This window comes from Ascaphus truei, chromosome 6 (genome assembly GCF_040206685.1).
Source record: "Ascaphus truei isolate aAscTru1 chromosome 6, aAscTru1.hap1, whole genome shotgun sequence".
NCBI classification, from domain to species: Eukaryota; Metazoa; Chordata; class Amphibia; order Anura; family Ascaphidae; genus Ascaphus; species Ascaphus truei.
This window is the reverse complement of record NC_134488.1, coordinates 23,701,175-23,714,084: the sequence shown is the minus strand read 5'-3', so window position 1 is coordinate 23,714,084 and position 12,910 is coordinate 23,701,175. Positions and strand designations below refer to the sequence as shown.

Below are 12,910 nucleotides of genomic sequence, written 5' to 3'. Positions count from 1 at the left end.
TGGAATGTGTTGGTGCTTCACAAAATAAACGATAATTGTAATACAGGCATAGCCCGGTTTAAGGACACTCCCTTTAAGTACACTCGCGAGTAAGGACATAATCGCCCAATAGGCAAACGTGAGCTCGCGCATGCGCCTGTCAGCACGTCCTGAACAGCAATACCAGCTCCCTACCTGTAACGAAGCTGTGCGCAAGAGGGGAGACTATAGCGTCTGTTACAAATGCGTTATTTACATCAGTTATGCACGTATATGATGATTGCAGTGCAGTACATGCATCGATATGTGGGGAAAAGGTCGTGCTTCACTTTAAGTACATTTTCGCTTTACATACATGCTCCGGTCCCATTGCGTACGTTAATGCGGGGTGTGCCTGTATTAACTTTGGTTTTCTGTGCAGTCTGACACTTTTTTTTTTTTCACTGCAGGAAACAGTTTTGTCAGAGCTGCGAAATTGCCTCGCATTAAAGCTGCAGACCAAGCAATATCCTACGTGCTTTTTTTCAATAAATCAGTTCTGAGAAAATACTTGTAGCATTTTTGTTTTTTTTTAAACAACTCTGAATGACATTTTTAATGTAGTACAATGTAACAATTATTTTTTGTTTTTATAGCAACCATGTACAAAGTCACATTCCCTTCCTCTTCTGAAACAGGCTCTGGCACACCCCCTTTTTGAGCCCTGCCCTCTCTAGCAGTGCACCAATTGTATCTAGTGACTGCCTGGTCACATGATCTTCCACACAGAACTTTGCATCTTTGCTCCTCTTCTGCTGCACTGACAGCCATTTAGTGAACCCCCCCGAGCCGAATCGTCGCCGGTCACAGAACGGATCGATCATCAACTTAGTTAATTACTTATCATTGTGTGGATTGTTTTGATGCACATATTAAAGGGGAAACTTTTTTTTTTTTTTTAAATAAAAAAAAGGCAGTTTGGACTGCTGGTTTAAAGCTGCAGTTCAGTCAATATCCTGCATGTGTGTTTTTTTTAATAAATCAGTTCTGTAGTAAGAAAAAAAAAATACTTTTAGCATTTTCTGTTTTTAAAACAACAACTTTGAAAGACCAATTTTCTTGTATTCTATTTTAACAAGTATTTGCTAAGGCACTGCCCCTTCATGTCCTGTCACAAGCTCTGGCACACCCCTTTGTCAGCCCTGCCCTCCCTCTAGCACATGTCAGTGCAGGAGTGCTCATGAATATTCATGAGCTTCCACTGAGTGACAGAAGCAGATGAAAAACATATGCCATATCTAAAGATGTCGCCAAATTTTGCCGATCAATACATGGAGAACGAATTGACTGGCAGCTATACAGTTCTTTAGGTAATTAGAGATTGCACACATGAAACTATTGAAGTAAAAAAAAAAAAAAAAAAAGACTGAACTGCAGCTTTAAATGGCCATATGCCTTGAAATTCAAAATCTCGAAAGGGAAATTACTCAACTCTGTATGTGACCTGAAAAATGGATCCTCATCACACAGACCACCAGAGCTTAAGAAAAGAAGCACGGGACACAGGTTTTAAATAGTTTTCAGTCTTTATTTTGTGGTGATTGGACGAAAGACAAGTAATAAAGTTAGTAATGGTTATAACATGCTGTATTGTGTACTGTGCATGGTCCTCCAACACTCCTACAGCAGATCACAGAGGGCTTACTACCCTAGAATTGTGATGCATCGACAGACATATATGTAAAAAAAAAACAAGAGACAACAAAAAAAAGATAATCCTTTTGTACATTATGGGTATAAATGCTAACTGAAAAGTAAGTGCGCAGGATCTAATGTGCCAGAGCAGATGATGAACTGGAGTATGGATGCCAGGCTAAAGCGCATTGGGATGAACTTGTTTGAAAACACCTTTTCATGGCATTACAGGGCTTCTTTAGCCATTAAGAGCAATGCGACATTGATGCAATCCTAACCCTGTCCATAGGAGCTAATTAGGAGATGATCAGACGGAAACCCATCCTCTGACGTGCCTTATCCCACCTCGTGACCTTTAAACTTTTCAAAACCACATGGTCCTCCGGACCAGGTGCAACAATTGAGTTTAACTACTAGCCCTCCACCCCATTCCTATAGCACATAAAGGCTTAGGGCTGTATGTACTAAGTGGTGCTATGCCATAACACACCACCTGGCCCATTCACTTGACTAGATAGTTGCACCCAATTGGAAAATGTTTTGTTTTATTTTTTATACCGCAGGTATTTCTTTTGAGTAATGAATTACGAAGCCCGCCATTCTAGTCAGGAGCAGTTTCAGAGATGGGGGTAACAAAATGATTCAAACCTCTCCGGCAAGAGAATTGCGCGAAAGTGTTAAATCCTATAAAGCTGTGTATCATGCTGCCATGTCCTTTTAAACTCTGCGCACTGCCAGGAAAGATGTCGTACGATCAGCTGAAGGGTTCAAACCACGGCTCCTCTATATCGTCAAAGGGCATCATCTAGTTACTAAGCAGAGACATGTTTTGCGTCTGTTTATTTGTTCTCTGGCACGTTGTGGACATCATCTAACTTGTCAAGTCCTTGGTAATACATCGCTCGCCGCTCTTTTCCGGGGCTGAAGCATAATGTCCCGACCCGGACATCAAACACTAGCTCCATACACAATCAATTCCACTTGTATGCACGCTGGTAGTCGGCGTATCTCGCCTAAAGCTCTGTGCTTTAATGCCCGTATATACCTCCCCTCTATTAAGCCCTCTTCTCAAATACTTTTGGTCTCTGTTTTGATTACGTACACAAATAGCACCGACAACAACGGTCTCCCCCCCCCCCCCCCGTAGGCTTTTTACTACCGCCACTGAATGGCAGTAAGAACTTGTAGGTTTAAGGTTACCATCAGGGTTTAAACACGGGAAAGGCTGGGCAGTAACTCAAGACCCGATGGGCACTATTTTCGCTATAATCGCAGTTGCAAAGATCTGTGATCACAGATCAAGGACAAAAAGTGTGGCATAGAGCAAGGTAGTGCAAACTGGGGGGGGCGCAAGATTTTTCGGGGGGGGCGGGCAGTTGCAGATGCCCCGCGCTCTTCCCCACGGCATTTAACTAAAATGTCGGGGGATCGCATGAGGCTGCCGCAACACTCCACTTACCGGGATTCAGCCGGCTGTGATGCGTTGCCATAGCAACACGTCAAATGACGCCGTGGATCACATGACCCCGCAGCATCATTTGACGTGGCTGTAAGGTAGGCGGGGCGGGAGGGGGCAAGAGCCGGGGCAAGAAAGACAGGAGGGCGCAGCAGCAAAAGTTTGCACTCCCCCCTGGCATAGAGCAGGGGTGCTCAACTCCAGTCCTCAAGACCCCATAACAGGTCAAGTTTGAAGGATATCCCTGCTTCAGCACAGGTGGCTCAGTCGTCGACTGAGCCACCTGTGCTAAAAGCAGGGAAATCCTTAAAACATGACCTGTTGAGGGGTCTTGAGGACTGGAGGGTCGTGATGTTCCATGTATAGCTCCGCAGCCTTTCCAATCCATACTAAATGGCCAACATAAGGAGGCAACTCAAGGCAGTTTCACACTTATGTAAAAAGCAAAGTGAAGAACAGAAAGGTGTGTGATGTGTTGGGAGGTACGCAGCGTCTGTCTTCTCCTGAAAGTCCAAATGCTGTGCATACAAGAGGAATTTACTGCATATAAATATATATATTTTATAGTGGGTCATTGGGGAGAATTACAGACAAGCCAGGGAGAAGGATCAGGCACACATAAGAATGCACACTCACACACACACATCCAGATTTCGATACCCCCACAAAAACCAAAACAGACTAGAAAGGGTGTATTTACATTAGCAAAGTCATTCTACTATACCACCTCTGCCGTAGGCTGCGCTTATAGTGCCGGCAACAGCGACGTCGCGGCAAAACAAATGTATGCGACAGCCTCTGAACCAATCAAAGACCTGGTCGCCCGCGACGTCGGCGGAAAGCGAATGACAATTTACACTATAAGCGCGGCCTAAGATTACAATGAGAGAGAGCAGTGCTGCAGAAACTGTGTACACATCGTGTCAAGCAGTGAAATGTAAGGTTCCTTTGTAATACTTATAATAAGCTGGAGATGCTTGAATACACTGTCAGGGGATCTCACCTCCAGTCCTGCAGATGATCCCTTCACACGTTTTCAGGATATCCCTGCTTCACCGGTGCTGAAGCTGGGATATCCTTAAAACCCGACCTGTTGGGGGGGGGGGGGGGTGGGGAGGGGGTCTTTAGGACTGGATTTGAGAACCCCATCACTATGTGTCTGCAGTGACCAACAAAACCCACACACTGATATTTCTGCAAACTAAATAAAAGATTCCACCCTACATTTATTTTTTTGAAGTACTGACAACTGGTGTACTTAATATTTTACAGTCGCAATAAATCCCTGCTCAAAATAACTCGGGTAACCCGATGCCTGAAGCACAAGTAGATAAAAAGATATATCTACGGTAACAAGGAGTCGACATTGGGTCTTAAATCAGCTCCATCCGTATTGGATACAGGGCTGTTACCACTAGCTCCCTCTTCCGCAGGTTGTATTGGTCCGGTGAAAAATAGGGTGGTTGGCAGGTGTGAAAATACCTTTTTCTTGGAGCAATACGTTCACTGATGTAGTCTGTGTGAGAGCCGTTTAAGAACTCACAAGTCTATACAAAATGTGTCTCAAATGCTGATGAGCAGATTACAAAGAACTCTCCTGGTGCGATAATAAAGAATATTACTACTTGCAAGAATCCCGTGTTCTCCTGAGGGCAGAAGGCGGGAACGTGAATTTCTTGTATGCGCTCTCTCTTCTAACCATTATACATTTTTCAGGTTGCACTGCATTGTAGATGGGTAAGAGAAGGGAGAGAAAGGTCGTTTTAAATGCCCATCTGCATTTGACATCTGAAGAGAATTGCTATGCTGGGATCTTAATACATTTCCTTATAACTTAGGAGAACTATAGCAGGGGCGGCCAGCTCCAGTCATCAAGGGCCACCAACAGGTCAGGTTTTCGGGATATCCCTGCTTCAGCACAGGTGGCTCAATCAGGGGCTCGGTCAACGACCAAGTGGATTGAGCCATCTGTGCTGAAGCAGGGATAGCCTGAAAATTGGACCTGTTGGTGGCCCTTGAGGACTGGAGTTGGCCGCCGCTGAGCTATAGTATACACTAAATGAATTCTCTATGCAGTCTCCCCTTTCAGCATGGGAAAAAATCTAATGTAGCTTGCTGCAGCATCACCATCACCATCACCATCTTAGAGCAAGGGCTGATTAAGCAAGAGAAGTTTAACCATGTACAATGTTTTACAAAATCCACCTGGATCATGTGGTCTGCCGGTCACTTGAATATCTGCTGGTCAGCAGGGCTCTCTTTCCCATAATCCATCACATTCTGTCCCCTGCCGTTTCAATGTGCCCAATAATACAGGATGGCGAGGATCCAAATGTGTAATGCAGGGGTGGCCAACTCCAGTCCTCAAGGGCCACCAACAGCCCACCAGATACCCCTACTTCAGCACAGATGGCTCAAACAGTGGCTCAGTCATTGACTGAGCCACCTGTGCTGAATCAGGGATAGCCCTAAAATCTGACCTGTTGGTGGCCCTTGAGGACTGGGGTTGGCTACCCCTGATCTAGCCATTACAATCATACTAACTCCCATCCCTTAACCCAAGGGTGCTCAACTCCATGTCTCAAGCCCCACCAACAGGTCAGATTTTCAGGATATCCCTGCTTCAGCACAGATGGTTCAATCAGTCCCTGCTACAGCACAGGTGGCTCAATCAGTGGCTCAGTCTTTGAGCCACTTGTGCTGAAGCTGGGATATGCTGAAAACCTGGCCTGTTTGGCGGGGGGGGGGGAAGGTGATGGCTTGAGAAACGGTGTTGAGCACCCCCTGCCTCAACCCCAACAAAGCCACAGCTGGCAGGATGTGTTCATGATCCGTCAGATACATTAGAAATAGCCATCTGTCATAAGGGCTGCAAGACACTCTACCAGAAAACCATTGTTTCTTCTTTCCACCCACGGGGGGGTTTATATTTAATGGCAATTTCATTTCCAGGTACAATCGCTAGCAAGTCTCCTAGTGAAGGAGTTAAACCAACATCAGAAGAAAAAAACACCACACCACTAATCTGGCAGAGTCCAAGCGGCTTAATGCTCGGAGGGCCTGCAACCACTTACTGAACAATACTGAAATCTGTACCACTTTCTATCCCAAGAGGGCAAAAGCATGAGAGTAGCAGGAGACGAGGGGGGAACCTCATCAGCCATCAGACTTTTATAGTCTTTTGGGCTAACTACAAACAAAAACAAATCAGTGAACAGCTGCCATGCTAAGCTACATAGGTTGCATTAGTGCTGCTATTGAGCAGCAGTGTAATAACGTCCCTGGGTTGTTTGCTCACTACAAGACATTTCTAGTTCTCATTTATCTTCAATGTGTACCCCTACTCAAAAACGGCATGTGGTCCCACGTCTAACTGCGGAGCCCCAGGACAACGCTCTCCACACTGGAGGGTCAGACTGCACTCAACACTGGGGACCATTCGGCGCCGCCTCCGAAACACAACGGAGATCTCGTTAGCGGTAAAAAGTTAAGAAACATGGTTAAACAAACGCTGCCAAAGTTAAAGGATGAAAAGGCATCATCATGCCGAAATAAAATGTAATTAAAAAGAAAAGGCGTCACGTCGAGCACTTAATAGCACACCCTGTCCTAGAAGGGATTAACCCTTTCCTAGGCGCCCGGATCTGCAGATACACCAAGGAATGGTCTACAAGACTTTAGCTCTCCAAATACACCGGGCTGAACATACGGTATACGAATAACCACCGCCCAGGACAATTATACCGGTTGGATTCAGAGGGCATCTCCAACCCCCCCCCCCCCCCCCCCCCAACCAAATCGCAAAGAAAGAATGTAATGCCAACAGGTTTTAGAATGGACGCCCCTGTAGGGGCAGAATATTTCTGCTCTGTAAGAGGATGGGCAGAGGGGTGAGGGGCAGTCAGCTGAGGGGCAGGCCCATTCCTAGGCATACCTTGTGGAAAACGCCACCTAAGGGTGGCAAGTCACAGGGGGCGGCAAGAGGGAAAGTGTAGCAGCACTGCTGCTTTGCCTTTTATTTTAATAGATGTAGGATTGAAGCAGGGGGGCTCCGGAGCTGAACCCCGTTAATTTCAGCTCCGGGGACCCCGTGCTTCCGGAGATACTTGCCTCCTTAGGGGGTGCCGGTATCCCATGCTCAGGTTTAAAGACCACGGTCACATGGTCCAAGAAGTAGCTGCCTACGACTACACGGCTTCCTATTGGCCCAAGTGATGGGACAGCTAAACCTGAGCAGGGGATACCGGCGCCCCCTAAAGAGGTAAGTATCTCCGGAACCAACATGAATGAGTTGCAGCTCCGAAGTCCCCCTTTTTTTGGGGGGGGGGGAGAAGAGGTTGTTATTAATGCTTGCCTAAGGGCATCACATAACCTAGAGATGGGCCTGCTCATGGGCTTAGAGAAAATCAATTAGAGCCCGCAGTACAGAAGCTCATTATAATAAGAAGGCCACAGTTTAAAATCAGGGTCCCCTTCTCCTCTTCTTTACTTCTCCACCAGACCGTGCCCCAATCATGCAAAGCAGCAGGGACATCCATTCAATCAGACGCTTCACAAGACTCCCCCAGTGCTGGGAATTAAACAAGCATCTCACTCGGGGTGCACGGCCCAAGCTCAAATGCACCATTCTTCAGAAACACAAGGGGTTAAACGCATGCACTCACGCATACATACATACATACACCAGAGGGTCCAACCAAGGGGTGGGGTGGGACGGGGATGCTGCCGCCACCCCTTTCATTAGAGCACTTCAGAACTTCCCCAAAAAATGTCTAAGTATATTTCATCTTCCCCTGTAATCCCTGATTTTAATGCAATAAGGCCCTTAAGAGTTAGCAATCATCACATACAACCAGCTGATAATAGCCTAATGTCTCTGACATGTAGGCAACATTGTATCCATACCCCCTTTTGAAATTTTGGTCTGGTTGCATGATCAAAACACAGATATACACACTCACACACACACACATATACACACACACACACACACACACACACACACACACATATACACACAGCCTTCTCCTTCCTCCCCCCACACACAAAATATAAAAAGCAATAAGTTTACAAAAATAGAAAATAATTACAGCAGTGAATGGGCGGGGAGAGGAGGGATAGGGGGGGGGGGCAGGCCAGAAGGAGGAAGAGAAGTAGGTCCAAGATTATTTGGCTGAGCAGTATAATATAGGGGGGTTGTTCAATGCGTCTTCCACCAGGTGCAGCTCCTGCTGGTCGACTGTCACATCCTTTAGGCACCCGATGAGTCCTGTGTTGTATGCTTTGGGCAGCTTGTGTGAGACACTCAGCTTCTCAATTCCCCCTGTACAACGAAAGAGCAACAGGTCAGCGGGCAAGACATTAACACGAAGTGCACCACCCACCGAGACCAGTTGGCCTTCCAATACGGCACATGTAATGCATTCAAGGATTTCATTAGATCAGGGGCGGCCAACTCCAGTCCTCAAGGTACAGGTCAGGTTTTCAGGATATCCCTGCTTCAGCACAGGTGGCTCAATCGGGGGCTCAGTCATAGACTGAGCCACCTGTGCTGAATCAGGGATATCCTGAAAACCTGACCTGCAGGTGGTCCTTGAGGACTGGAGTTAGCCAACCCCTGAATTAGACAAGACACCCATTTCAACTATGTTTTGAGCCAAACTTTCCCGAAAAGTGCATCGAGGTGGGAGCTAAATCACAAGGGTGGCTAACACCCCTGAGATGACATTGCCGGAAGGAGCGGCTCAGTGAGCGAAGGCAGCGACTCTAAAAACAATGAGCCCGACTTTGAAGAAGGTGTGTCACCTCCCTGTCACCTTGGGCAGGTGATTACCGTGCCTCGGGGAAAGCTCTACGGAGCAGAAACGCCTTGTGCTGGCAAAATTCTATGTACAGCGCCACACACAGTGTCAGCACCATTATTATTATTATTATTATTAATAATAATATATACTTTATAATAATATTAATATTTTATTGCCATAACAGTACAAGTTTAACATGCTGTACAGAAACAGGTTGCACACACACACACACACACACACACACACACACACACACACACACACACACACACACACACACACACACACACACACGGCTCCTAAGCAAACACAATTGTGGTTGATTATATTGGATTAAGGGTGGAGACGTGTGGGTCTGAAATGTTGGTCCTGACGGTACTGGAAATTCCCTCTCCAGTTAAGTCTCGGAGCATGGAACACATCATCAGAACTTGTCTTGACTTGAGGGAACATGAGCAAACACAAGTACAAAGTTACATTGAGTCAATATAGCAATTCCTTTTGCATGCTGCTGGGATTAACAATGATCTCCGGTGTGTCATTACAGTGTAGTGTCATACGAGATATTATAGTATTGTACTATATGATATTCTGCTTAAATTAATAGAAATGTAAATAGATAGTATATTGCACTTCTATCACATATATTATATGCGGTCCTTGGATTGCTGCTACAATGTAGACATATAACGGCTTGAAGAGCCTACAGCACAGCAAAGAGGCTACATTTTAGTATTGGACTCTGCAATGGCGAAACCATTTGGACTTGCATGTCAGACCCTATCCAAAGTAAAGAGGGTAAAGTACAGAACCACCACAAAGATACATACCAAGCCAGAGAGCTCCGTCAGTATCGAGCTGCTTGGCCCCAAGAGGAGATGAGCCAAAGACAGGAGCCTCGTTGCCAACTTGTAGGATGCCATCTCTGTTGTTTCTGTAATATCCAAATACAAAAACACCAATTAGTGCTTTCCAATGAGACGCGTCGCTTGTACTACAACGCTTCTCGTCCCAGAGAGTCTGTGGCTGAGCCTAGTCTCGTCTATGAGGTCGCTCTTGAAAGACAAGCCCCTTTACATGTATTAGCACAGGTGTGGCCAACTCCAGTCCTCAAGGGCCACCAACAGGTCAGGCCTGAAGGATATCCTGCTTCAGCAAATGTGGCTCAGTCAATGAGCCTAAGTGAAAAAAACTAACAATAGCGCTCTAACACACCCTAAATGTGACAATATACAATTCAACCACATATGTGTAAATAATAAAGCAATGTGATAATAATAACAATCAAGTGATCTAAAGAAAAAATTAAGAAACTTAGAAACAAACTGCAACCCTTGATAAAGACTGTTCCACTCGTCTTGCACCAGGTGATCCTCCAACAAATCAGGGGAGCTCGTCTCGTAGTTATGAAATAAAGAAACACTACATAATGTAATACTGTTGTGAATAAATTTGTGCAAACAAAGCTCAAAAATGACTACTCACAATAAAGCAGTCACATTCAGGCAGTCATCCAACTTAAGGGGTGGATGTTCCCTGTGTATACAGCAGCCACCAGCCCCCAACCTCCAAGGAGAAAAAAAGAAGAAGAGAGACCATATTGTGCAGATGGTATTTAGTATTAAAAGGGATTAAAAAAATGCAGGCTTACACTTCATATGATGGAGGTAGGCAGTATGATATTATAGGTAGTGGTGCTCATCTGCTCGCGATCCTTTTGAGTTCCTCACTATCCTCTGCTCCACCGCAATACTCTCGCGTCCACGCAAAGGGAGTGCCTGGCGTGGACGCGAGAGTTGCGGTGGAGCAGAGGATAGTGAGGAACTCAAAAGGATCGCGACCAGATGAGCACCCACTACCTATAATATCATACTGCCTACCTCGATCATATGAAGTGTAAGCCTGCATTTTTTTAATCCCTTTTAATACTAAATACCATCTGCACTATATGGTCTCTCTTCTTCTTTTTTTTCTCCTTGGAGGTTGGGGGCTGGTGGCTGCTGTATACACAGGGAACATCCACCCCTTAAGTTGGATGACTGCCTGAATGTGACTGCTTTATTGTGAGTAGTCATTTTTGAGCTTTGTTTGCACAAATTTATTCACAACAGTTTTACACTATGTAGTGTTTCTTTATTTCATAACTACGAGACGAGCTCCCCTGATTTGTTGGAGGATCAGTCAATGAGCCACCTGTGCTGAAGCAGGGATATCCTTAAAACCTGACCTGTTGATGGCTCTTGAGGACTGGAGTTGGCCGCCCCTTTGTTACCATCACGTTTAATTTCCAGATTGAAAGCCACCGGACCAATGACCCTTCTCCTGCAAAGCTACGTAAAAGCGGATAAATGTATATGCCACACAATGGGTTAACTTCCAACGTTGCCCCATGACCATTGGCGTGTAAAGCCGCGTCTCACATTCCCTGCAGTGGCCGCCGATCCCTTGGCGCATTCACGAAGCCACCGCCTGACCTCAATGTTTTGCTAATTTGTGCAGCCGCTCAGCACATTGTGTCCCTGGTACTCCAACCCTGGCATCCAAAGCATCCAGAGAGCACAGAGTCCCAACTACTTCCCCCCCCCCCCCACCCCAATCCAAAATCATGGTCTGCCCATCCCCACAGAAAGCCTACATCCTGCCCTTCCTGGAATGTGAGCTGGAGTGCACTTGTGTGACTGCGCATACTGCGGACTTTCACACCTCTCATACCAAGGCGGGTTGGCATGGCCCCGCTCACGCTCCAGTTTTGCTCACTGTGCACCAGCTGGTGATTTGGGGTAAGTCAATAGAACGAGCTGGAGAGGATTTATCCACTGTATAAACTACAGTGGGACAGGACACATCCTCCTAAAACAAGGAGCAGCCGGCACACCCGAGGTCTTCATACAAAAAAACTAAACAAATAAGAATTTGAATCCACACAGATCAACGTGTCGGGCAAACACACTGACATTTGTCAGGACGCGTCTGAGCGAAACGTTGATCTGTGTGGATTCAAATTCTTATTTGTTTAATGGTATGAAGACCGCTGGAGTGCCGGCTCCTTGTTTAAGGCTAATGCCACGCTGCACGCGCTTCAGCGCGATCTGCAGGCCGCTGTTTTTAGGTGCAGGGGCGTGGCCAAAACGGGTCAGGTGGCCATGGCCACGACGGGGGGGTGTTATTTTCCTCAAATCCGGTTATGATTCTCCAAGAGCCCCCCTCACAACTCAACTCACTTAACTTCCTCAAAAGATCAGCCATAGTTTAAGCGCTACAGTATGCCAGAGAACAATTCCATTCTTCCGGAGCCAGAAGCTCTGGATGCGCACTGCATGTCTAACAGAGAGGAGAGGAAGGTGTTCCAAAAATGTCAATGCACCCGTAGGTGCTGAACCTACTACTGTACAATCTCCCTTATATTTGCATACCGTTGCAATCATCCTGTAATAGAAGTTACTTCTACTGCACTCACTGTCCTGCACATATATATGTGACCCAATACTCTCTCCTACTGATGTATACATGGAAAATCAGAAGGGATCTCGGACAACATGGATCCGCCCCCCTGCCGGCGATCTCCCCTCTTCATTGGCTCCCTGGTGTACCACGTGACGCGTCGCCGCATGGGAACACCATCCTGTTGTAGCCCCTGCTGGCTGACGCGTCATAGCACGCAGTGAGCCGGGGAGCGAGGAGGCACTGGGGACTGCCAGGAAGAAGGTAAGGCGCGCACGTGGCTGACTGCAGCGGGGACCTGGCCTTAGGAGGATGGGTCCTGTATTATAGGTCTCCCCAGCGGGGGGTGATCGCTGTGCACCTGAGGCAGTTGCATAAATCCAGTGAGTGCACCTCATTTCTTTCTTCTAAACTATAATGGGATGCATCAGATGTTGCGCTTTTGTACGCCGTTTGACTCGTTCTTTGCGCCACAAATCAGCGAGGCGCTCGTCGTCATACTTCCCTGCACCAGGTGCTTGTGCAAAAGCAGCTCGAATCAAAAAGGTTCTGACAT

General features: G+C 46.5%; 1 protein-coding gene across 9 annotated transcripts in view; it reads right to left on the bottom strand.

Moving 5' to 3' along the window:
• Positions 1–1,525: 1,525 nt before the first annotated feature.
• AGRN (agrin) overlaps positions 1,526–12,910 on the bottom strand; it is a 355,575-nt gene continuing 344,190 nt past the window's right edge. For all 9 annotated transcript variants that reach the window (XM_075603626.1, XM_075603634.1, XM_075603631.1 and 6 more), the window contains 2 exons: positions 9,744–9,847; positions 1,526–8,432 (listed from right to left, as the gene is read on the bottom strand). In XM_075603626.1, the coding sequence (XP_075459741.1) occupies positions 8,275–8,432; positions 9,744–9,847 (262 nt within the window). In that variant the 3' untranslated portion in view covers positions 1,526–8,274. The remainder of the gene's footprint in view (positions 8,433–9,743; positions 9,848–12,910) is intronic.